At 43.4% G+C, this 27,118-nt stretch overlaps 1 protein-coding gene and 1 long non-coding RNA gene across 4 annotated transcripts; one reads left to right on the forward strand and one right to left on the reverse strand.

The window, feature by feature from the left end:
- Nucleotides 1–729: 729 nt before the first annotated feature.
- Nucleotides 730–23,267, reverse strand: LOC108151236 (bicaudal D-related protein homolog). Of its 3 annotated transcripts, none has more exons than XM_017279736.2 (7): nt 22,982–23,267; nt 20,919–21,740; nt 3,301–3,597; nt 3,050–3,238; nt 2,664–2,729; nt 2,323–2,503; nt 730–2,258 (listed from the first exon to the last, which is right to left on the reverse strand). In XM_017279736.2, the coding sequence occupies exons 2-7, from the start codon at nt 21,324–21,326 to the stop codon at nt 1,582–1,584; spliced, it is 1,818 nt and encodes a 605-aa protein (XP_017135225.1). In that variant the 5' UTR covers nt 21,327–21,740; nt 22,982–23,267; the 3' UTR covers nt 730–1,581. The 3 variants fall into 3 exon arrangements, with proteins under 3 accessions (XP_017135225.1, XP_017135224.1, XP_017135226.1); XM_017279735.2 differs by having other exon boundaries at nt 22,930–23,267; XM_017279737.2 differs by having other exon boundaries at nt 20,919–21,103; nt 22,930–23,265.
- LOC108151238 lies at nt 9,860–10,972 on the forward strand. The gene is made up of 3 exons (XR_001774723.2): nt 9,860–10,215; nt 10,274–10,395; nt 10,467–10,972. It is a non-coding gene; the product is annotated as an uncharacterized LOC108151238 (long non-coding RNA).
- Nucleotides 23,268–27,118: the final 3,851 nt, after the last annotated feature.

Here is a 27,118-nt window from a genome sequence, read left to right on the forward strand (position 1 = left end):
CTAGAGTAACCAAATTTGGTATCCGCACTCCTGTTAGATCTTACTATAAAACGTGTATCTCAAAATTTCGCCCCACCCCTTTCCGCCCCCACAAAGGACGAAAATCTGTTGCATCCACAATATTGCTGATTCGAGAAAACTAAAAACGCAGAATCATAGATAACGACCATATCTATCAGATTGCTGAATCTGGATCAGATCGGATCATTTTTGTAGCCAAAAGCAAGAAATCAATTTGCAGTGGCCGCGCAGCGCCCGACGTCACGCTCAGACTGATTTTCTGTCTCTCTCGCACGCACTCTTTGTCGTGTCGTTTAATATTAGCAGCGTCTGCCGGAGGGGAGCCATACTGACTTAGTATCGGGTATAACCGTAGAGTTGCTGTGTCCGCAGCAACTCACAACGTTCCCCCTCGTTTTTTTTTTAATTTTTAGATTATTATTGAGTTTTTTTTTCTTCAATCTATCTTATGGTGACTCAAAATCTGGCAACACTGGTACTGAGCTAAATAAGAACAGAAAAAAGAGCCTCTTGCGGTTGCGGACGACTTTATATACATATGTACTTTCATCATGGCGTACACATACACATACGAATAAGTCGGTATGCTATTCAGCTATTCAATACTAAATCCATTTTAGGGATAAGAAATAAAGTGCGTAGAGTGGGAAAAGCAGTGCATCCGTTTAAATATAAAAGGCATGTTCAATTTCTGAATATATCGGTATATATGCATATATGTGTTTATTGGTAAGTTATGTTAATTAAACAATCTAAAATGTTCAACTTTCCGTTTCATTGTCCGTTCATTAAGGCAAGTTTTGTCTGTTGCACAGTTTTAATTATCATCTGCGCCCTTTTCGGTTGCCAGCATGAAAAATATATTCATATATGCTACATATAACATAAATGCTTCACTTACACTTAGGTTTGCTTACGTACAGAGATTTCGATGAATCGCCACAGTTCCTCTAACTCTATTGCTTCAAGGGAAAATGTTGCGACTCATCAAAGGCAAAACGTGTAAACGTAAATGGGCTTTTAAAGCCCCGCGAACAAAAAGGCGCGATATGTTTTCATTTTTGATTATCAGTTAACAATTCAGAAGTAATCTGGCTGAACTAAAATGGAGATATATGTATAGATCAAGAGGGAGAGAGCTAAGCGCTTACACGATTTGTGTCTAAACATAGGTACGAGAGTACGGTTACAATTACAATAATTATCATACATATATAATAATCATATCGAATAGTATGTGGTAAGTTTTTTTAAAATTAATAAAGCGTAATTAGACAGATTTTACTACGAACAGAAGAAGGGCGATGCGACGCTTCAATGTACATACAAATAACAATCAATCAAGTACAATAATACATTAAATACAGATACAGATACGCTCTCTATGTCTATGCCTGCCTGGGCTCTCCATTTGTGTGTGTGGTTGGTTGGTTGGTTGGTGTGTATAAATATTAAAAAAAAATAAAATATAGCTTATTCACTGCTGTCCGTCGCACCACCCTCTACATTAAGAATATGAGAGTGGCATAGACCTTCCAACGCGGCTTCAGGTTTGTCCAATTACCGCTGAAATAAACTCCAGAGCTTGTAGCTAGACACTCTCTTGGCCAGGTTGGCTGCTGCACTGCTGGGCGGTGGCGTCGAGGTCTCTGTGGCCAGCGCACGACGGTTGTTGATCAGCTTGGAGCGCATTTGCTCGTCGATCAGCTCGTGCATATCCATTTGCCACTGCTCCAGCTGCTGCGAGAGCTCAACCTTCTGTTGGATGGACTCCAGCAGCTGGCTGTTGGCCTGCATCAGTTCTACACGTGTCCTGGCCAGCTCCACCTCAGCCTTGGTTCGTCGCCCGTTGGCCGCATCGCGCTCTGTTTGCGCCTTCGAAAGCAGCTCATCCCGATCCGTATCATCCTCCAGATCCCCGCGTGCTTGATCGCGCTCTTCCTTCACATTCTGCAGCTCCACATCGGTGACCGTGACCTTCGCCTCCAGTTGCTGTATCAGCTGATGGCTGCGCTTTATCTCATCCTCCTGCTCGAGTACAAGGTTACGGGTCTGGTCTAGCATCTTCTTGAAGTTGCCTGCATCTAGGTTGAGCAGCAATCGCGTCAGCTCATCAGACATGGCCGAGAGCATACCCTGTCGGAACTCAATGGCCATGTGCCCGCTATCATTGCGCTCTGTGCTCGAGATCGTGTTGTCCATGGACTCCAATTCCAGCGATATATCAGAGTTTAGACCTACGGCCAAACAAATGGTGTTAAGTGATGGGCAGACGATGGAATTGAAGATTCTGGTACGCACCTGAGTCATCGTCATGGCTCACTTTCAGAGAGTCCACCAGGGACTTGAGTTGTATGTAGACGGAACGAGCCTCCACCCACATATGATTGGGCTTCCCTGTTTCCGTATAGCTGCCATCGTCATCGTCACACTCCATTTCAAATTGTAGACTTTTTTTCCCAGGCATGCTGGAGCTAGTGTCCTGCAGGTAGGGGGATGATTTGAAATTAGTATTAGATCAGTATTCTGTACGCTTCTGTGGATCGGAGGCTGGGATGAGAGTTGGTTAATTTTAGCTTGGGTTAGTAACGCTTTATGTTTGGTTAGTTTATGCGACTGTAAAGTGGAAGGCAATAACTTACGGCGCCCAAGCGTTCGCTAAGGACATTGTTCTCTCGCTGGGAGCGTTCCAGCGCCTGCAAGGTGGTCTGCAAATAATAAATATACATTAGTCTGTTTGCAGATCCAAGTTCATAAATATTGATAGAATGGAGTTTAATCTGGACTGCAATAAATAAAGCAAAAAGAAAGTTCCTCCCTTGCTTTGGAGCCGATAAGCTGTGGGAGGCACTTGAGGAACTGCGCAGTGGGTTCTTTTGGCTCATAAATAATCTTCAATCAACTCCACTCCAGTCAACTGATCACGATTTCGTGCCGTCGACGTGATAAAGCCAATTCTGATTTGTTTCCCCTTTCTTTTCTTTACCTTTTTTTTTTGTTTGTTTGGTATTGTTTTGTATTGGCTCACCTCTAATTTTGTTTCCTGCTCGCGCGCGTGTCGCTCCAGCATGTGTATTCTGTCGGAGGCCTCCTCCAGCGATGAGGTGAGGCTCTCCTTCTCCTCCTGGGCGTGCTGCAGGCGACGCTCCAGCTCCTGCCGCTTGCCGGTGGTGAGGTTGAGTTCGGTTTTGATGGACTCCAGGCTGTTGACATGGTCCTGCGAAAAGATTTGCCATAGGTTAAGTGGCTTTAGATTGCCTTATGGCCTTCTGCACTGACCTGCAGGCTGCTGTTCCTGTAGTGATACTGATCCTTTAGCTCCTGTATCTGTGCGCTGAGTTTTAGCTCGGTGGCGTGGGCCTCCTGTATCTGTTCGGTGAGCCGTGTGTTCTGGTGCTGCAGCTCGTCGATCAGTATGGTCTTCTCCTTCTCCGCCTGCCGGATGGCCGCGTCCTGGGTCTGTAGCTTCTCCTTCAGCTCGTTGAGATCGGACTGCAGCTCCAGCACACGCTGGTCGCTTTCGTCCTCGGCAATGGCCAGCTTCTGGCGCAGCACATGCTTCTCCTGTTCAAGTTTCTGCAATGGGCAAAAAAAGGAAAGTTAATTAGAAACGATGTATGTATGTATGTGTGTGTACCGCACGTGTGCCCAAGTATAAGTACGTACTTGAAGACACACACATCTCTATTGTTTGTTCTATGACGTGGTATTTGTCAATTGTACAAGGCAAGAGACAATGAAAGTAAGGCAAACAATGTGCACGTACCGCACAGGCAAACCGCAAGGTTAACGCCGCTCTCAGCGCTCTCGGCGGCTACTAATTGTTTAGCTGCTTAGTTATTTGCATTTTCAATTTGCCGCAGGTTGGCCGAAATGCAAGAGCTGCCACCGACACTCCTCCCTCTCACTTAATTTATTTAATTGCGGCCCGCCGCCCGCTTTGTCTGCGGTTTTGCATCAGTTTGGCCACACTGTGCTGTGCCGCAAGCGAGGCAGCCACAAAACTCTTAAAACTCCCAAACAAACGCCAAACAATGCCAACGACTCTTGACACCAACAACAGGCAATAGGCAACAGGCAACAGCCAACAGCCAACAGCAGGCGAAACGCAGGCATGGCATCCCATCCAAAGCAATAAATTCCCACTCGAATTAAAATGCAATTGAATTTTCACTTCTTCTCTTTTGTTAGGCGCCAGATGCAGAAAGCGGTGCGGTGTGCACAAAAACCATTTGAAAAGCGCATCAGCTGGCCAAGGGGGCCTTCCAGTGGTATTCCAGTGGAAGGGAGGAGCAACAATCGATAGATCTTGCTGGAACGAAAGCCGATCAATTCTAGGCTATCGTTTCGATGTACCGATGAGAAACGGTAGCGGCAGCAAGTATTAAAACTAATTTGCATAATTGACAGGCAGACGTATGTCTCTCGTGTGTCTGTTGGGTCGAGGCGCTTTGCCTTTTTTATATGCCGACCTTTTTGGATCAAGGTTTGCGGAGACATTGAAAATTGCATGCAAAGTTTAATCGATAATTGGACCTTCAATTCTGAAAGCAGTTGCCAGCCCTGCCCCGCTTGAAACACGGTAGGGGCAAACACGGTAGCTGCCAATCCAATTGCAGCTTCTTTATCGCGCTTTACCACACCACCCCACCACCCCACCACCCCAACAGCCCAATATTCGACGGAAGGCGGAAGATCCAAAGCCAACACGTAGGGGGCAATAAATCCGAGAAGTCAACAACGAGTATCAGAAAAAACACTAGCAAAGACAAAATAAACAGAAACCTAATAAAGTGGAGCGACAAAACAGTAAATGAAAAGCTTAAATAAAATGGCGAGCAATTTGCATAAACTGCATGAGCCGAAAAAAACCACAAGAGTCGTTTGCAAGGCAAGCACAAACAAAAGGAAAACTGCAACAGCAGCCGCCCAGACAATGGAAAACTTTAATAAGAAAATACAATTGCAATGCCAGCGACAGAGAGTCAGAGTCAGAGTCAGAGTGAGACAGAGATAGAGTCAGCGCCAGAGTAACAGAAATACAATTATTGTACATACTTTCTCTGTTTCTATTTCACGCTCAATGAAATGTGTTGATGATGGTAGCAGCACCACCACCACCACCACCAGCAGCAGCAGCCCCACCATCAGACAACAACGGAAGTGGCCATCAGCCATCAACCATTTGCCGACACCGCCACCGCCACCGCCACAGCAGCCGCCGGCCGCCACACAGAAAATGAGTTCACATATTCAAAGCAAAATCATGTGGCAGACTTTAATTGTAGGAAAACAAAATACGCAACAAAATCAGCCTCAAATTTCACGATGGACAAGCGAGTTTTGTTTTTGCGTTAATTTTATTACGTATTTGTGTGTTTCGGATCTCGTTTTCTTTCGCAGCTAATTGCATTGCATTGCATGATCACTCGGTATGGTATCCCATCCCCATCGCCATCGGCATCGCCATCGCCATCCCCATCCCAATCTCTGTAAACACTTGAGGCAGTCCCCATTCCATTCCCGGTCTCTGGCTAGTTGCCACTGTTTCTGCTGTGGTGGTTTCTTATTCAAATGCGACGTAACTCGACCCACTTTCCTGCCAACCAAGTACAGAGGTGTTTGAATTGTTTGAATGTTGACTTTCTGCCACTTTTTTTTTTTTTTTGTATGAAAATTATAAATATTTGTGCAGCGAAATTTTTGTGCAGGAAATGTCGAAGCAATTGACACGCTTTGGTGACATTCAAAGCAAAACAAACGACACGACGAGCGACAGGTGCCTGCCCCGAGTGACTCATCAGTGTGCCGCAGTGTCAGCAGGAAGGTACTTGCATTCGTTCGGCTGATGCCTGATGCAAATGCCACGCCCTCTGGCAGTCGGATAAGCAATAGGAAATTTATTTATGCTGATTTCATTCATTGTACACTCAAATAGAATGAAAAAGTTCGGAAACTCCTCCACTCCTATGATTGGATTCAAGTGTACAGTGAGATGACCCGCCATTCTCCGTTGGATGGGGTATAGACGTACTGCCAAAACTATACTCAATCGACATGTATTGTGGTACCATAATTGCTGACTAATTTCCACTCCGAAATCTTTGAAATTGCCAACATTTGTATTGCAGAATATTGCTTGTCTTTTCAAGTGTTTAAAGCCATCAGCCATCAACCATCATCAGCTTGAACGGCTCTCCCCCCCCACTGATAAGTGGGGTGTTGAAAGCGGCATGCCGCCGTAGCTGCAAAATGCATTCGATAATTATTTTGAAAATAATTAGCTACATTGCTGGCACAGTCACGTTGGCCTGGCTAGAATCGTGCCAAAGTTGGGCGGGGGGCTTGGGGCTTGGGGGAGTGGAGTGAAATGACTCACTTGAATGAGCTCTGCGCCCAGAGCCGCCGATGAGTTGACAAGGCTCCAGCTGGGGCTCCGTCTCCGTCTCCGGCTCTCGTCTTGTGGCATTATTACAAAAAAAGACTATAGTTTCGAAGGTCAAATGAATGGGTATTACCTAAGCGACATACTACTATTAATAAACCTTCGGCCTGAAATTTGAATTGCTAAATTCTGTGCAAAAAGAAAAGGCCACTGAACAGGCGGCTGTTGCTGTCATCACTATAGTGTTGGCAAAAACCCGTCCAGTATTTTTATCGAATGCGGCTTTATAAGAAAATTCTACAATGATTTTACTATTATGAAAAATGTTTAACCACATTTAATCACATTTTAATCCGATAAATAAATATATACATTATATTATTCAATAAGTTCTATGGTTTTTTTTATATTTTAGAAAGCCAGAAATGCTATCATCAGTACATTCAAGAGGATAAAGAGCATTTGCATCCGAGGCGTTGCACATCCGCCATGTAGGCCAAGAAGAAAAAACATTTGACAAATCCACAGAAAAAACCAAAACAAATTATTTTGTTAATTTGATAGTTAAGTTTTAATAACTTCAAGCTCCATGGCGCAAAAGTAATCATTCACTGTTTCTTTATATCTAAGATGTGGCCGGCCATTCATATCGAATGGCCGCTGCCCGAATTGTAGTTTCAATTAATTTCTGTGAAAATATTATTTATTGTTCACGCTTCCCGAACCAGTTCATATGCATCGCATAGCCTTGACCATGGTATAGGGAGGGTTTTATATACGTAGGCACATACATATGTACACGCTCGTATATGCTGCAGTTACAACATTCCGAAACGCATTTACCCCAAGTCTGGGCAGCATTTTTGTTCCTCTTTGGTCATAGATCAAACAGCTGCATTTCGTTGCAGCGAAACGGAGGGGAAAAACGTTCAGACTTGAAAGTCTTTTAACAAGAGTTTTCCACAATTACAGTTTTAATTGTTAATGGCATTTTGCATTTTATTGGCATGCACAATACAACGCAACAAAATGTAGCGCACAAATTATGCAAATTGAACGTTTAGCCACACAAATTTTAACTAATTTCAGCTCATTTAAATAGAGAGACCGATTAATGATCGCTGATAGCAGCGGCAGCAGCAGCAGCAGCAGCGGACGGGGCACGGGGTAAGCGTCTTGTGAAAAGTCTCCCCGTTGTTTTAGCTAATTTATTGCAACACTCTTGGCCAAGAAGCGAGAGAGCAGAGCCGAGCAGAGCAGAGCAACCATTTGGAGTGTGAAATGCTGCAATTAGTCTGGGCTGTTTCCCCACACTGCAATCAGATAGCACTCAAACAATAAATCAATTCAATTGTAAGGCACTGCGGGACAATTAGCAATTGAATTGTCACAGGGAAAAGGGGAATGGGGAAAGAAAAGAGGACTGCAATCGAATCCTGCTGGAATCTATACAAAAATCTATAGAAAACGGAGACCGTACTGTCACCCGGAACTCAAATTCTCGGTATTCATTGGCAATGCAGCAGAGAACATCATTGACCCCCTCTCCACATGCATTTTATGGCCCACAATTTCAACTTTGAAGTCATAAAAAAATTATAGACCAAGTCCAACAATCGAGTTGTGTGTGTGTGTGTGTGTTGTGGCCCAAAAGTTTGTTTATGCGCCTAAGGTCATGTCGCAGTCAACAATGGGCGTGGCACCCCCTTGAGCCTCTGCCACAGTTGACTGACAGTCAGAGGCTCTGGCTCTGGCTCTGGCTCTGGCTCCTCCCCTCCCCCAATGGCAAAGAGCCGCCAAAAGAAGTAGCAAATAGTACGAGTAACTATAATAATAAACAAAATAATGCCACAATAAGGCAAAAAGGCTGATCTTTGCCATTGTTCAGTTCGGTACGGTTTGGTTTTGGGTTGCTCGGCAGATAGGCAATGCAATTGCGAATGCCCTTGGATTTGGATGGGTAGTACGGGTAGTACGTGTAGTACGAACAAACGAAGACCTCTGTAAGTTGGTCATGGTGAGTGGCAAAGGGATGACAACAATTGCAGGGCTTAGTGGGGGACTATTTCTTCATACTCGTACTCGTACTCGCACTGTTGGCATTTGATCCGCTCGAATGCAGATTCGCCATGCAGTCCATCAAAGATTGGGAGGACTGGTCAAGTCTGGATCGAAATACATATATTTCATGAGAGGAGAAAGAGTTCAGCAGGTTTTAAATCGTAAGAATCTTACCGGAGCACGCACTTTTGCGATTTGAAAGCCAATTGGCAACTTTTTGCGATTTGCGATACCCGATATTATTTCGAGTTCGATGAACTTTCAGCGACCATGTAGATGCAATAATTTTTAGCCAAGCTTGAGTACAACCTTTCTTACCGCTTACCCGAACTTTTAGATATATGTATAAACATATAATTAAATCTACATCGCAAAGAAATAGCCAGCAATAGTCCCATTTCATGCTATTTTAATGGAGTCTTTTATTTATTAGAGCCACAAAACCTACTAGGCCAATACTATTTTAGGTCCCGATAAGCCCTCCAATATTTTGCCAGACATTTTCTGCTCCAGTTTTGTTTCGTACAAACATATTTTTGCAACATCATGCCCCAAGTCTCCAGACCCCAACCCAAACCACAAATTACAAAGTAAAATGCAAAGAAATCGACATTCACCGTCTGTAATTTCAAGTGTTTGGCATTGACAATTTTCGTTCAGATTTTCAGGCATATCCATGCCCGTCCCATTGTTGAGGAAATTGTGAAAACGCCAGGGAATTGGGCAAGCAAATTTCGTTTGTATTTACCTCGCCCAAGGCGAAGGTGGAAGATGGAAGAAGATGGAAAAGATTTCGAGAGACAGTTAATTAAACCGAAGTCAAGATGGAAAGGGGAGGGGGGGACCCCGGCCTCAGGTGATTGCCATTTTTGTGGGATGGTTTTGATTGGCGAGACAAACAAGCGGCGACAGTGAAAGACAGAAACAAACTTCAAATGTCGCAATTTTGGCGGCGCCTTAAATGTGACACGAAAAAGCGACTAAACTCGGATGCGGTAATTATGATTAATTAACAGGTCTTTAAGTATTGTTTGCCAAATATTTGGATATTTGTATGCCTGCCAGTACGCGTTGGAATCACTCGAATGACTCACTGACCAACTGGGGAATATCGAAATCGCTGCACTTGTCTCTCGCTTGGCTCTTATCTTATCGCCGACACAAGCGAAACATGGCCAAAATGAAGTGGAAAACTTATCGCCCTTCCTCTGATAAGACCCAACAGATAGCTGATGGAATGACAGACCGTATGTACCATATGTACCATACGCATGTATGTAGCTGTGCAACGGGAATGAGGTAAGCAGTTGAAGAAATGCACCGAAATTCACTCACTTCCACGAGGTAGATCCCAGATTGTGTGGAGTCAAAATTATTAGGCCATAAATACTTGCGGCAAAATGTGACGCCCACTGCGCATGCGCACACATCTGAGACGATGAAATGGGGCAGACAGGGTATGCCTGTATATACGGCTGCTAGAGATACATTATCTTTCTCTGGGTACGACACTGAGTGGGCTTTTGACTTTCTGTTTGGCCGATCTCTTGTCGAGTCAACAAAGCTTACACACAGAAAAGAGAAAAGGCTAAGGAAGCGACATCGAATGTGGCAGCGGAGAAGAATGCTGGTGCTGCGGACTGCGGACTGGGGAGAAGGTGCCATCACAAGAAGGCTTTAACAATTAGTCACCGTTGCGCATTGAGCGCTTACAGAGCTCACTGAAAGAAGATGGAGAATACAACAAGGTACTTGTACATATACAAAAAATGTCTAAGTAAACACAGCTTCCTCAATGTTTTTCAGGTGAAGGATTAGCACTCCAGTCCGCCAGTGGAGCTCTAAATATCTACCTGTCCATACCTCTCGGACAAATCCACCAACGATTCTGCAATTTTTCACATTCTAATTGCTCGTCATCTCATTAAGTATTTCGAAATAAGATACTCAGCATGTTTCTCTTAGCTGTTTACACAATTTGCCGTCTCTTGTTTTTCAGCCACAATTCTTTTGTCTCCCCAGCCCACACCTCTAAACCCTCCCTCCCTCCTCTCCCTTGACCGAAAAGCTGCCGGCTAAGAGGTTTTTAATTATGCTGCCTCCGCTAATGACGCGCGCGGCCAAAAGAAAAAATAAAAACATTGCAAAAATTATTATTAACCAAAATACGAATATATACGTATATAAAAAAATGCTTGGCTATATATAAAAACAATTATCACTGTACGCAAGTAAATGAACTCCGCACCAGACAAAGGGAGAATTTTTTGTTTAAACCAGATGCTATAAATGCCCTCAAAAAAGGTTTTCGTTTTTGCGCTGGAAAATCTGTTCAAGTTGATGGATTTCATTGAAAATATGCTCAAAACTGATTAATCTAAAAATAATGGAAAAACGTAGACCCGAAGGGGATGGCAGAGGAAACTGATAATAAAAATGATACTCTTTTAAAGAGATATAAAAGATTCACATCTCCATTTTTCACTTCCTATTCAAATGCTAATTACTCCAAAAATTAGCCACTTTTTAAATCTGGAAACAATTTCACTGTCTCATTCGCCACAAAGTGTAAGTGTTCATCAATTCTGAAAATTAAATATTTAAAAATATATACATAAAGTTTATTTTTACACTACGAAGACTTCCTAGTTGTATGACAGATGTTTTTCAATGGTGTCATTAATCTTTTGGCTATACTCGGTATGATTAGCCACAATAAATAGCTATATAACAAATAAAAGCTATGACTATGCCACAAAACAGAAAAAAAAACAGAAAAACATTTCGAAACAGACCATCAAGCCGCCAAGTCAGAGCCAGCCAAGCGGTCATCTCAGGGTCTTCAAAAGAGAATAAATGTAGTGCCCCCGCTCCATTCCGTAATGATTGCTGCTCCGAGGTAACTGGTTGGAGATTTAAGATTATGACTCCCCGGCTACTGTTGATGATGAGCTCAGGCCAAGAGCAACCCGTCAGCCCAAGAACAATGGCTCAAACATTTACTACAAGATTATTTCCATATAATTCCTTTGCTCTGGCTCTGGCTCTGGCTGTGGCTCTGCTGTGGAAAAATCTTTATATTTATGGCCTAATTATGGGGAAGTATGGGGAAGACATGTTTTATGGCTCTTCTCGTGTCTTTGGCTTTGCTTATGTTTTCCCTATTGTAAATACGAGTAGACATTAATATCTTTTTCTTGTTGTGGTAGCTATGGTTGAGTTTAGATCCAAAGTCAATATTTATTAATTGGGGGTAAAGCTACAGCAGATGTTTCATTGTAAAACGCAAGTATTCACAGATAAGCATCTGAATTATACTAGATACATTTAAGGAACAACAAAAACTGTCTTATATTTATTTTACAGTTTTTCTTTTTATTTTATAGGGGGATTTTACTTGGTGAAATCCTGAATGAAACCAACCTTAGCTTCAGAGAAGTATAAACGCAAATAGGAACTCTCGGGTGAAAGATCTTTACATACGAACTATCACAAAGACCAGTCCAAGCCCTGCTTGTACATAAGCTACAGACTTTACTGGGGATATAAACAGACACTTTTAACTCTGATTTTCATAAGGATAAGATACTTTGAAACATTTCCTAGTCAAAGAAAAATACACCGCGAATGCCGTTCCCATTAATTTGTAAGTGTTTTGTTGTTGTCCAACACTTGACAGCACCAGCGAAGAAAAGAGGGAGCCCGAGCGCGAGCTACACCAACAGCTAAGGAAATATAGTATGGTATAGTAGTATGAGGCAATCTGTCCATAACTCAAACAGCCTGCGCTTGCATGATACTCGTATTCGTAGTCAGTGCGACTGCAATAGCAACAGCACACTACTGCTGGTACCTTTTATCCAGTTAAAAACAAATTGGAGTGCCAGTGCCCCAAGACAAAGTGACAAGCGACTTAGTTCTCAGGCTGCAATGCTAAATGGTTTCCTGGGACCGACCATCTACTTGTGCAAATGTATGTACACTGTACATCCAGTGACGGGGAGAGAGAGAGAGCTCCATACGAAATGTGGGTGAAACATTTACGCAAACAATGGAGCAGAGGAGCGAGCCGCTAATTGCAACGGCAATGTACGAGTACACTAGGTGCGAGGAAAAAATAGACACAGCAATGGAAATGCATGGAAATGTGAGGGGTATTCCAGTATACGATATAGTAAGATAAGACCTTAATCAAAAGAATGAAAAATTCTTTAACATTGGTTGGTTGAAAAGCATTAATTTTTTCAAAGGACAGAATCACGTTCGTTGTTGTTTTCGATTCTCTCTGCCGAAATAAGAAATATGTATAATAAATATTTAAGCAATTCGAATTGGTTTTATTTTTGTTGCTATTAATTTCAAATCAAAACAAAATAAGTCGCCTGAATACCCCTAGTGTGAATCACCGAAAAAGCTACAAATGCGAATAAAAGCACTGTTAAGCCGAAAGAGCCGTTACATAACAATAGCACTTGCAAACACACACACACACACACACACACAGACACACAGAAAATCACACTTGTAGAAAATCAAAGACAAAAACCGTTTCGATTGCAGCTTAAAGTGTTTCTATTTCAACTGCTATCTCTCCCTCCCTCTCCCTCTCCCTCTCTCTCTTTCTCGGTCTGTGCTCGGCGTTGCGCATGCACAGTAGAGCGATCGTTTAGCTGTCTCTGTCTGTCCTCTGAGTCACCCGACACATTGGTAAAATTCGATCTTTGCTGATGTTCAACATTGTTTAAAGCGGCTTATGTACAAGACGAGTGTTCGTTCGTTCGTTCGTTCGTTGATGCGATTGTGCAAGATATGTATGTGTGTATCTATCTGCAAGGTTCATCTCTACCAATGTATTTTGGATGTGTTGATCTGTTGATGATCTGTTAATTGGCCATTAAATTGCCTTTTAATCGGTGCTGCTATTGGTGACCTTGTGAATGTACATGGTATATGGCTTGTAACCATCTTATCGTGGCTACTGTTTATTGGTGGGCACTCCGCCCAGAGCCAGCTTCGATCTCTCAGGCACTCAGGCGGGTATCTCTCTTGGACCGTCCCAAGAGACTATTCCGATACCGCCCCCAATAACAAAACATTTATCAAAATATGCCCCACATATCTGACACATTTGCGGTCTATCCCTAGAACGTATCTCTCTCCCTCCCTCTTTCCCTCCCACTGGCCTTCATATCTTTTGGCGATAGATAAAATTGTACATATCAGACAGTTTCGCAATTAACAATATACCCCAGCCCTAGTTATGGTTTAGTCATTTGAATCGAACGTTTGTTTCGCTGGGTGCATAAATTACTGTCATTGGCACGAGTCCCCCCTTCGTTACCACCCACCCATCCGCTGGGGCAGAGGACCGTGCGGGTCACATTGTTTATGCCACTTTGGCCGACACTCGAATTCGTTATCTGATTTGCGTGAGTCTTTGGAAAAGTTTTTGCCCCTTCAGCGGCTCAGCCTTTGGATTCGATAGGGGGGTTCAGCCTCTGGGTATTACGAGTATCGTATTTTGTGAAATCGTCTATTATTGTCATCATGCTAACGTTCGATGGCCATATAGACATGAATATTTTTGTATTTTATGTATACAATATTTATTTACATTTGTATTGGCCTTTGAAATTCGCCAATTGGCCGATTCGTTTGCTGGCCTCTTAGTCACAACAAAAAATTTTGTATATATGTACATATGCATATATGTATATATTTTTATTATTGCAATGAAAGCTGGCCAATTAGCAATGTATACACACACGCACAGACACATGTGCATATGTATATGTGAGATATGACAGGGCAGGGACTGGGTACTCTCATATACGGAGAGATATTGTTAATTAATTGTCAATGAGTCAGCTGCCAAGGAAAAGGGCAAGTATTGGCTTTGCTTCAAGGCAAAACACAACTCACTCGCCCATCGAGTAGTCAGCGCCTGGTTACAGATTCCTTATTCTCTTTAAACAATTCACTTTCGTCAATCTATGCTTGAGGAATCCGTACACATATACCACACATATGTATCATCATTCGCCAAACTAAACTTCAGCTAAATCATATTCAAGGCAGGGCTAGCCATTTGGTTTGATTTTATTTACGATTCCATTCAGACTGGGAGGGGAGACTTTTGGCGACATTATCAAGTCGGTTTCTATTGTTCCCAAGCATCGCTTTGACACCGAAAATTGCTTTTGGAAAGTGAAAATGCTTTCACCTTCAGCGATTCATTAAAACATATTCCTCTCTCTGTGTGTGTGTGTGTGTGTATGGTGTCTCTGTGTGGGTTTGTAGGGACAGAGGGGCACGAAAATATAAAAAAAATGAATTTTATAAAATTACATACATGCAACATCGGCAGCACATACGAGTACTTGTCTGTAGGATTGTGTGATTGTCTTACAACAACAATGGTCTGTTGGAAGATGCCACAAACAGTTGTGGCAGTCGCAAGAGCTGGGACCTGAGAATCCGCTCTCTTTCTGGGGCCCTAGCCAAAGTCAAAGTCATGCGATCGTTTGGTGGGTAATAATTTACTTGTCAGACCCCGGCTCGAATCGAATTATTTCCTTGCAGTTACCCGTATTAATTTTTTCACTTATTAAGCATAATTTTCACATCAATGGTCTCTGACAGTGACGGCCGATGGATGGATGCCGTTGGTTCACGGACTCCTTGACGTTGTGCGATTAAGATGATGGGCAAGTGGATCGCCAAATCGATTATGTAAAACTCAGACCAATATTAAATATAATTTGCGCTCGATCCGCTTCCTGCAAAGCCCCTCCACCCCCTCCCCCATTTACAGTTAGCCGATCGTGAATCAAGCCTGAAGGCCACCGCCTCCCATCTTGGCCCAAGACAGGCAATTTGATGAGCCAGAGACTGTGACAATTAAATTGGAGTTAATAACTGACCATTCCCCCATACACTCCACATGCCCCATGGCCATAGCCATAGCCACACAATAGAGAAGCCTGAACAAATAAAATTAAGTATACGAGGGGTATTATCAGATGAGACCTCTGCAAATATTTATTTTTTTTCCATAGAAAGCGATAGATACCGAAAGGCGGGGAAAGGCTCATCGCTCCTCTCTAACAAGTGCTGTTTTCCGCCTCCTCTCCTTACCAATGACAGGTCAATTGGTTCGAAGAGGGGGACGGCTGATTGTTTGGAAACTGCTCAACACTTTTAAGATCCATATACCATATATATGATTATTATTATAGGATATTTCTGATTATTTGTGAAAATAGAAAACAAAAATCCTATCAACAATACGATTTTAATTATATTTTTAATTACAAGCGAAGTTTTTGCCCATCCCTATGATGTTTACCAGCACCACAGAAATGACACGCCACGCCACAGCTGATAGGCAGAGTTAAGCAACACTGGCCGAGAGATCAAATTGCAAGTGATGGAAAAATTTCGCGAAAAAGAACTCTCCGGCGAAAGATCTATACGGACCATAACAGAGACCAGTTCAAGCCCTGCTTGAAACACTTTTCTGTAATGACTTACCAATACCTTGCGCATAAAGCTCATTACCAGCCGTATGGAAAGCAAAAGGGTACGTATGTTCGTACCGTCCCCACCCGGAAAATCCGCATTAAAAACTCAATTTCCCCCCCATGACAGCAGCAAAAAAAAAAAAAAAGAAAAAGCGTGGAACGAGCAGGAGCAGAAAAGAAGCGAGAAATGAGGCGGACTGACCAATAAGGAAAGTAATTTGTCGCGGCATAGCACATGGGAGAAGGTACCAGAAGGTACGAGCGAGCAGGCAAGCGAGCAAGAAGGAGAAAAAATCCATTCCATCCATAAATCGAAGAAGAAATGCTATTACTGGCCAAAAGCAAATGCGAATACGAATGGGGTGACGTTGCTGGCTAATGTCCAATAATAATCACGGCAAAACTATGTCGAACGACCTCAATTTCCTACCTCGAAGGGGCATACGCATACCCCAGATCATGCGCCAGCCAAAAACCTAACCTCACAACAATCCCAAATAGTTCTCTGCCGCGAAGTGAACGAATTTGCATATGCGTACCCCGAATCGGGCCAAAAAGGTTGTGGAGAAAAAGCAGCAGAGGCCGCCGGGTACTTGAAGAAATGCTCACACCCATCCCCAATGTGCTCCACTCAGTCTCGGGTCTCGGGTCTCGCTCTCAGGCCTTTTGGTCTCTGACTCATCCATGGCTAAAGAAGATTTCAAGCACTGTGCTGTGAGGATTGATCAAACTGGTTTTTGCACCAAATGAGATGGACACGATATATGTATGTAGGAATATGTGTGTATATAGCCCGTATTATTCGCATGCAAATTAGTTGATTTTGAAATTTGTTTTGCAGTCGATAAATCGCTGGAACAGCAACCACAATGTGTTGATGACTTCACCTAAAATCAAAAAAAAAAACCTGGCCCGCGGACGTGAGGAGAGTTTAATACGTACATATGTATGTGTATTTATTCGTATATAAAATTTACTTTTGGTAAGCACTTGAGACACCCCCCCTACACCAGACACTACCTCCTCGGCATTTGTATGTAGAACGCGTTTCGGTTATCTAACCTTTGGAGGCAGTAGGTGGCCAGTAGGTGGATTCGATTGAGAGGTAGCACCATAAGCATAATGTGCTCTGTTCTTTGGCGCTTCGAGAGATCCGCCCCCACTGGCTCCGGCATGGTCAGTCGAGTGAGTTGTTGGGCGGGCGTGTGGGCGTGTGACTCGATCGAAAGGCGGAAGAAACGCTCCGATATACGTGATTCGTTCAGATTGGTTGGGAAGCTACAATGGATTTACATTTGTAGCTGAAGATACGAGGAGTAGATCACAGGAAATGCCTACTAATATGCTGGTAGTACGATTTCCGATACCATCACCTGAGCATCTAACAGAAAACTTAAGACACACTAGTCAATCGTTTCGCAGAGAATCATTATATGGTGGAACTTCCTCTGATTAAACATAAATTATAGCTCTTCACTTCCATTTTCTATAAATAATTCTCAACCATATCCTGTTCGAAGAAAGACTTGAGCAAACAACCGCCCATCAAGGCCAATCAGAGAACGTTTAAATGGAATTACCTTTTCATTAGCTTTCCATTCTTTGTGCAGGGGAAACGGGTGGTTGGGAACACGGCTGAAAGTTTTCAGTTCAATATCGTAATGGATCCAAAGAACAAATTGCAATCAATTGTCTCTTGCCGTTCTACCAAGAGTAGTTAAATAAATTACACAAAAACCAGTCCAACCAATGCCAGCCAGAGATTCATATATAAATATAAATCAAACTGAAACCAGTAAGGAAATTATCTTTGGCCTTACAGCGACGTTTAAATACCCTACGGTGATCAATAAACCGATATCATGTGTCGTTTACCGATGGTTCAATTCATAAATGATGAATAAAAAATACAATTGAGAGATTGTAATTTTAAAAACTTTAAACAACCTTCTTCTAGAGTATAAAGATTATGGAAAACAATTAAAGTCTGAGTGAGAGGGGGGCCGAGTGCAGGAGGTGTAGACTTTCGAAAATGCCACAAGCGATTTGAATTATTTAAATACCCCGTAACCTATCGCAGCCCGGACGCCCACACGGCAAATTATATATTTTATTTTGGGCTGCCATTTGCAACACTTTTAAGTCGGATCGGAGTTTGGGTATAAATTTCTCAAGCAGTAATGGCAACAATTGGTAGATCGTGATAAACGAGCGATTTAAAACAAACTACAATGGGATGCCTGGTTCCAATAGATTTCATTTACCCCCCAGCCCCCCGTCCAATTGTTTCCCCGCGGACGGTTTTTGAGGCGAGTTTAGAGTCGGACTTGGGCGTAGCAAACACGTTTTGGTAGCCAGACAATGGTCAACAGTTGGTGCTATTCGGGTGATTGTCTGTGAACTAGATACTGCCCATAGTACTCTGGTGGTAGGCTTGGAAAAGCGACATAAATGGCTTACAATATTGTTGGAGAATGTTGGAGCAAAGACAAAAGAATGATTCAGAGCGAGCTTCATGTTCTGCTATATATAGATCTGAAGCTGTTCCAACTGATGTTCAGTGAATGAATTGTGTGGGATACTGTTTATAGGTCTTTATGGAAATGGCTTATGAAGCATCAGCGAGTCTCTAAGCCCTGAGCCAACCTCAGGCCCCGATTTGGCGAGGCCCAAGAGCCCTTCAAATGGCCAAATCTATGCTCTATATGCCCAAGGCCTCTCCGGGCTCATTAGCCTTTGAGAATCGGGCACAGAACAATGCTATAGTATGGTGTATGGTGGCATATAAAAGTTAATGCAAAAACAAATCCCAAATCGCAGCTAAAAATAAAAGCCAATGCTCGTAAATTGGCACACACGCTTCAACAGACCGCAAAAAGCAACACACAAAAATGGGCGAGCTTCGGACCACATCGACAACAACTAAAACTACAACTAAAGTTATAGCCAAAGCCAAAGCCACAAAAACACCTACAACAGACCGGCGGACTACCGCACCACCGAACCACCGAACCGCCGAGCCACCAGTCTAATTACGTCAGTCAGCCATATAGACTGGGCCTTCTACTAATCGTGTGTGTGTGTAGATGGGCCTGGCTGACCACAGAGCTGGCTGGGGACACTGGAGTGACATTGTGGGCTCCAAAATGTTGAGGAAATTAATTAGATAGACCAGCACAATTTTGCATATTGCCAAAAGCACGCAAATAAAAGTGAGTCAAGCCGAAAAACGTAAATGTTGTGGCCACCCGTCACTTGGCCATAAGCTAAAGTCAAGGTGACAAATTCCAAGGGATTTATGCGCCAGCCACACGATAGAATTCATCGAGAGAGAGAGAGATCATAATGAAATGGACAACGAAATAATTTAAATGACAATTGACTGACCTTTGGGGCCTGGCTCTTTTCATTAGGCCAAAGCGAAGAGTCTGTCGTTAATGGAAAATGGAACATGGGAATTGTACAGGTATTTGGGGAATTTTCAATGAAAAGGTTAGCAATCAAGTTAATAGTTTTGGTTGCGGGAATGCTTCAACGAAAAGTGCTCTGATCTAGAAGGACTATAAATATTTCCAAGTACGAAACATCACTTTAAGTCCCCCACTGACATCATGGCCAAGTGCTGGCAGGATATTACGCGGCCAGCCCCAGCAATTGGCCTTCGCACTTTCATTTCGAAATGAAGATGAAGTCACGCAGGAAAATACGAAACTCTGTTTGAGTGACTAAGCCATCAGCCACAACTACGTGAACGCTCGCCCCGAATGTATGCCCCAAAGCCACTAAAGATGTGTGTGTGTGTACGCTGTACTGGAAGTGGATTCAAGTTCAACGCATTGCCGTGTCCTCTGTTTGGGTTACTGACACCATCTGGTGGCGTCCCAACACACCATTCCAGGCATTTCCTGGTAGTCCGTTTACCTTTCGGTTCCCTCCATTGAATTGCCATTAACTGTCGTAGGAAAGCAGCCAATGAATGTAATTGATAAGAAAACATTGTGGGTTCGGTCAACAAAAGTACATTAGCCCGACTATCTGCTGCGAGCGTTAGCCGGGGAAAATTGGTGGTAGTAATATGCTAATGAACGGCCCCGAACTTGAGCCCTGGGTTGAACTTCACTTCGAGTGATAGCTGCTGGAGCACGGGTGTTTGTGTTTGCCTATCGGAACATTTCTATTTCTTTCTATTAGCATTCTACGAGTATTTCAGGGTGTGTGGACAGGTGCGAAGCAACCAACCGCAGCCCCACCCACTCCCGGTTCAAGGTCGAGCGGCAGACAGAAGAAACTTTGGAATTTTTAGGTGTTGGGAACAGACTTTGCTTTGGGTTCCGCTATCAGCCAAGTGCCTGATAAAACTCAAAAAAATATAAATAAAACCTGCGACAATTTTCAACATTAATTTTACTGTTTCAGAGAGTGCTGTTGCTGTTCAAAACAAAAAAAAAACAAAAAAATAAATCGATAGCCTTACGTGATATACTATATAGTTCAGTAGTTTACTGCGCACATTTGTCATCGTCCAGAGACCCGTTTGGGAGCCATGACATGACATGGCTGGGACAGTCCCCAGCCGTTTTTGTTTGTCTAAATATTTAATGGGGCGCCTCCCCGCTCAATTGCAGTGGCCTGAAGTTGGGCTTACAGTGGAGCTGCATTGGCGGACAGGTGTGTGGCATTCAACAGCAAAAAATCAATACCAAAAATGAATAATTTAATTCCCGTTCTGGGAATATGAGCAATACGTTGTGGAGAGGTCATGCATGTATAATATAGCTATGGACTGGTGAAGCCATATATCTGTAATCATCAATGCAAATCGCCCGGTGAGTCAATCAAAAGGGTACTTTTCAATGACAGGGCCACAGATTCGATAAGTGCCCCAAAAGAACGAGACATCAAATTAATTCATTTAGACAATAGCTCACCTCAATTTTGGCTGAATAGTCCTCAATGAGTTTCTCCTGCTGCTTGACAAGCTCCTCGTTCTTCTCGAGGAGAGCCTTGCCCAGCTCGGCGGCGAGCAGGATATCCGACTCCTTCTGCTGGAGTTGGGCCCAGACATCCGGCTCGTTGTCGTGTCGTCGGGCCTCCATGGCGCTGATGTAATGTTCTAAATCAATTGAGTCTCCAATTAGTGATGAATGATGGTCGTAGACGGATTCGCTAGCTAGATTCGCCGCTCCTCCCCCGCCAATCGATGATGATGGCTTGCTGAATTGACGTGCCCGTTTCGATTTGTTGCTGCTGCTGCTGCTGCTACTGTTGTTGTTGGTCGATATAGATGAGGCAATGGCGGCAGCAGTTATAGCATTACCTAGCTTTGGTTTATGCATGATCGTTAGCGGGCAGGTTTTGTATTAGGGTGGTATATTACGAGCAACAAAAGACCAAGCAAACAGACATAACAGACGTACACGTACACAAACACAGGCTGAGTTCGAGTTTTGTTTTGTTTTTGGTTTCGGTTTAGGTTTGATGTAGATTTCCTGGGGTGTTATTTTGATCGCTTTTTCTTTGCAGGTTAGGTATTCAGATGACTTTGTTGCTGTTGTAGTAGTAGTTGCAGATGTTGTTGTTCGTGGTGGTGGCGGTGGTGGTGGTAGTGTGGCAAGACGATGATGGACTCAGTACCAAACATATTTCCATGGGCAGCAGCTGCCCCCAAATGCAGCCCCGTAGCATAGGTCGAGATACAGCTACCGATTTGAGTGATTCCAAAACCCACGCACGACGATCTCAACTGCAGTCTGTTTACGGGTTAGATATACAAGTCAGTACATAGCCTTAATGAGAATTAGCATTCGTATGTTATGGGTGGCGGGGCGGGTATATTCTTATAGCTAGTTTGTACAAGAGAGGGAGAGACCTAAGGGGGGGCAACAATCGCTTTGTGCCAAAAAGGAGCGCTGGTCACGTTGAGCTCGAGCATTGGCAAGCACGTTTTCAGTTACTTGATTTTCGGTAGGGTTAGCTGTGGGCCAGCGGGTGGCGGGGTGCAATGGTGATGACATATAAGTAGCATTCAGTACAGTGTTAGGCAAGAGGGTTAATATAAAATGGAATTTCTGTTTAGCCCCTCTTTAGTTAAGCTCCATGCGTTTCGGGTATCCCTGGGGGGTTGGCCTCCACAACCAGGCAAGGGGCTTGTTATAGTTTAAGGTGCTGGCGTTTTTAAGGAATGCTGGGTTACCACTTAAGGGTTGGGATTGGCTAGCTCTGAGGATGGTAATGGATAGTTATGGTTAAGGAAATTATCTACAGAAATAATGGTAGTGTTTGGTAGTACTGCCTTGTGTTAAGCCTAGCCACCTGGGATCAGTGTTCTATATACAGATTCATGGGGGTAATGGGGCTGCAGCACACTCGTCACGTCAATAGAGCAATTCGGGGGGCTTAAGTCCTCGGTGAGTACTGTCTCAACAGTTTGAGTTTCGTACAAATTTCTAAACGATTTATATTTATTTCGCAGTTTCGGTTTCTTTTAAATAGAAAATTCATTTGGCAAGCACTTCACGCTCTGCTGCAGTTGGCAGCAACACAGCAACGGCCACTGCTGTCTTAGCCAATATATAATACGCCTGAAGCTACGTTTTTGGCCAACATTTATATACACATACTATATATATTTATTGTTGTAGTTTTTGGTTAGCAACACAAGCACAGTTCGAAACAACAACAAAAAAAGTACACAGACACAACAGCCGCTTTTTTGTGTGCATTTCCGTAATATATGTCAGATTTGGCTGCGACTTTGGCATATTATTGACAAAACAAAACAAAACAGAGTAAAAAAAAAAATAAACGCGCGCTTTGCATGGGGTTTAGTCTAATTAATTCTCCAAAAACGGAAAGTATCCGACGGATACGGATACTTTCCACTTTCGCAAATGAACTTCAGTTTGGGTTTATTTTTCTACTATAAGTATATGTACATACATATGCAGATAGGTAAATATGTTGGTTGGTTGGTTGTATAGGGGGCAGAAACCTCGGTCACGACGAACGCTCTACTCCAAAACAGAACAACTTCCGATTCTCCGATTCTGCGATTCTCCGATGCCCGATACCGTGTAACGCGCGCTTCGTGAGGCCCAGCTCAGCTCTCGTTTCGGCTCGCTCCGCTCCGCTTCGGTTCGGTTCTCTGGTTACGATTTCTGTGGCTTTCTTTCCCCAAGCACAGCGCTGTGTGTCGGTTTCGTGGGATGAACGACGCGGGTAACGACTGACTGGCGCGAAAGTTCGGTTTTAACTGAATCGCGCGGTGCTCCGCTGCCTTCTGTTGGCCAGAATGCTACGAAAATTGGCAAAACAAATGAGTAACCAAGCGACGAGCGTCAGCGAAGCGCCTTCGTTGGGGTAAACTTCGTAGCTTGGCAACAACAACCAACGACGCATGGCATAGCCCATAGCAGGTAGGTTTATCTCGCTCTTCGCTTGCCTAAGTTACCCTCTCTTCCGCTCCCGCTCTCTCTTTTTCGCTCATTGCGTTATTGAACTAATCGGCGCTCAGCATATCATATCGATCGAATCACTAGTATGAAATCCATCAGTGGGCATACAAAATATAAATCACCTAAAAAAAAAGTTGAAGATTGATTGGTTAACTCTCAAAAAGGCCGCTACCGGAGTTGTCCCGTACCCAAAATAGTTCTACCATGTAACACAGCCGGAGACTCTGTTAGGCTTGCAGAGAGAGCCGGCAGTTAGTTCCGGCCTAGAGCTGTCGAGTGCTTGGCAGATATTAGATGCATCCAATGAAGTAACCACGAGTATGTTATCGGTTACAAGGTAACTGAGATAAGCGGTCGTAAAAGTGCTATCTGGGGGAGTTTTAGAGATAACAGATAATTTATTTGTTATCTGTGAAGATTACTTTTATATGGTTAGGGTTGAAATTCTGTTAGGAACACGATTCTTATTTATTTTAGTAATATTTCTATATTTTGCTCATACATATTGTATTTTATCCAAAAGATTGAATATAATACATCATTTTAGAAACATTTCTATATGTAATTTACAAAGAATAATGTACCATTTTAACAAAATATGTACTTATATACTCACATATATCTCTTTTACTGGCATATTTGAGGCACCCGACAGCTCTGCACAGTTACCTGTTCTCCCTTTCCTCTCTTCGGGCTGTTTGAACTCTTTAAAGTTACAATTTCAACTCTCTTTCAATTCCTTCTCAGCAGAAATATGCTTTTTTTATACTCTCACGCTCTTCGACATTGCATTTTCATTGAGACTGACTTACGAAAGCGCCCAAGTGAGCAACAATGAAGCCGAGCCGAACCGAGCCGAGCCGAGTCGAGCGTAGCTTCGCATGGAAGGCCCTATGCATGGGTGTAGGGGGGTAGAGACCTGGACCTCCAAAATCCACGATGTGCATGCGAGTATGTACATATGCACATATCCCTCTACATATAAACGTACATATTTCAATGAAAAATTTACATACAACGGCTACAAGCAACAAGAACTCAAACAAACAACCACAAAAAGGAAGTCTAGCTTTAAGGGCCGCAGCCTTTGATACTCTTGCACGATCACTTCCACTATATAGTCTAGAGTTTATTAAGGAATTTGCTTAAGTATTAAAAAGCTTTGATGTGGGGGTTGATTACACGTGCTTTTCGATCGATCATTAAAGATAAGGTACTCTGATCTGGGTGGATCCGCCTTATGCATTCTGCAGCAAAGCTCAGAAAGTCTATTTTTGAGGTCTTAGATGCCAACTTCTCAGTTCTCATCAAAATCATAGTTCCCTATGGAAGGGCATACAAATGGGCACCTAAGAACCGCAATAACAATGAAAAGAAGATGACTGCGAGGGACAGGCATGAAAGGAAGGGAAAAAGACCGACATAGACATAGCCATAGACGGACGGGTCTAGTGCGTGATACTAAGCCAAAACATAGCCATACGGCTACCTCTTGCACTCGCCCACCCCACTCTCCCCCCACAGCACAACATGCACAATGAGCGCCTCAAGTGGCCCGACCGACCGACCGACCGGGCAAAAGTGAAGATGAGCGAGCACCCCTTTCGGCCCATTGTTCTTAGTGGCCATCTCAAGCTTCAGCTTCAGCTCCATCCCAAGAGCTCCATTGAAGGTGCACACCCACCTCCTCGTAATGCCGATGTTGCGTGGTCGGTCTCTAGTTTATGTACGTCGCTGTCTAGTGGCTACTGTTTGGCCATTTACCAAATTGAGCTTTCAGATGGTGGCCTAACCAGGCGTAACTAACTTTTTTCTGGCTTGTGTGTTTCTGGGTGTTTCCTTCGCCGAAGAGTGAAACTTCCGTGCTTCCGCTGAAGATCAATCTTTGGTTTCTTCGTTTCTTAATGGTCACTAATGAGGAAGGAAGGGTTCCGCGGGGTCGGTCTTACTTGATCATTTGTGGGGCATCCGCATGGAATTCTTCCATCTCCGTCTCCAGTTTCCAGTTTCCACTCTTTGCAATACACTTGCAATCGAGTGTTCTTGAGCTGCTTTAAAGTCTTACACTCTCGCTCTTGTTGGGGGCCCCCTATCCATCTTGGGGGGGAAACATACATACTCCACCTAAACTGGTTTCGGTCTTGCTCCGCATTGTATCGCAGTTTTTTCTTTAATTATTTCTGTTTTATTTTTATTTTTTTTGCTCCAACTCTTGTGGAAGTTTATTGACTATGGTAGGATGTTGGTGTTCTTTTTTTTGTGAGTTACTTTAAAGAACCGACAATCTGAACCTCTGAGAATACTTTGGAACTTCCAATAAATGTACATTTTTGAGGGCTCAACGTATTTCTTTCCAGTATAAAAAGCAACAACTGGTGGATAATCCACATCAAAGAAAGTATTCCTGCTTGCAAAACATTTGAACGAACCCAAGAACCAATTTTATTTTCGAATACATCGTATTTCAGACCAATTTGGTTAGGAGAATAACAAAGAGCTTAGGGTATTACAGTCTCAGTGTGAAGTCCCCATATCTGGCACTCATATCTGGCTTATAATATGTACCATAATTATGTTGTTTGTAGCGCTCTACATGAGTCAACAGCAGCACAGTCAAGTCGCAGCAGCAGCAACGACTTGGTGGGGCCTTACATAGCATTTTCTGGGCCGAGTCTTTTCTGACAATTGTTGTCGAAACGAGTACGAGTGCAGGAACTGGAGAACCCTATGGTCAGTGGTCTTTGGTTATTGGATATGTGTGTCAGGATCTGATCTGTCACTTTGGCGGTCGCCGCAAGCAGAGCGGGAAGTCAATGAATGCCTCTCTCTCTCTCTCTGGCTTTTAACCCAAAACTGAAATTAAAAATGAACTGTAACCGTATTACAAAACCCACTGCGGTATCATAAACGAAAAAACACCAAAAAACGAACAAAACAACCGTAAAAAGGTCAGCCACTGGGCCCAGAGCTGGGCGTGAGAAGAATGGCTGTAAACGGGGTCTGGATTCCGGAACCAAGGCGACACACATCAAAAGCCGCTCTATAAAGTGGAGTTCGAGAACCCTGAAGCAATCGTATGGGATCTAAACTCCATTTTTCCAGATCGTTCCAGAGGAAGTGCTGCACCAGAGCCCTCTGAATCGGGTCAGATGAAGCCTCAGTGTTGGGTCTCTACGGTCTAGACTTTGGTCAGTCAGAAGGGCAACGGAAAACTATTTTCAATTGAAAATTTCCACCACAAGGGTTTGCTTGATGGAAGGGGAGAGAGTCTCTGGAAGGGGGCCGTTTTGGCCATCACGGTTTATGGTCGGTCTAATGTAATAGTTTCATGCCATTGCAGCAGTTGTTGCTGCAGCCAAATGGCATTGAAAAAATCGCTGTTGCTTTTGCTGGTGCTGGGGCCCACCACAGCGCAGCCAGTGGCTTCAGTGACTTCTTGATGGATCTAGAAAGTTAAACTCAGCTTGACAAAACTGTGATTAAATTAAATGGGGGAAATTTACTTGAATGTGCTGGAATGAGAAGATCATTTTGGATGGGTTAAGGAAGGGCAACATTAGGGCTCTAGCAGCGGTGGGCACGATTTTTTGGAGCAGTCCAACAACAACAAAAACAGCTCTGTATGTACTCTGTTTTTGCATTCTCGGTTTAAAGCCACATCCAAATCTCGGTAC

The sequence above is a fragment of the Drosophila miranda genome, chromosome XR (assembly GCF_003369915.1).
Source record: "Drosophila miranda strain MSH22 chromosome XR, D.miranda_PacBio2.1, whole genome shotgun sequence".
In the NCBI taxonomy this organism is placed as follows: Eukaryota; Metazoa; Arthropoda; class Insecta; order Diptera; family Drosophilidae; genus Drosophila; species Drosophila miranda.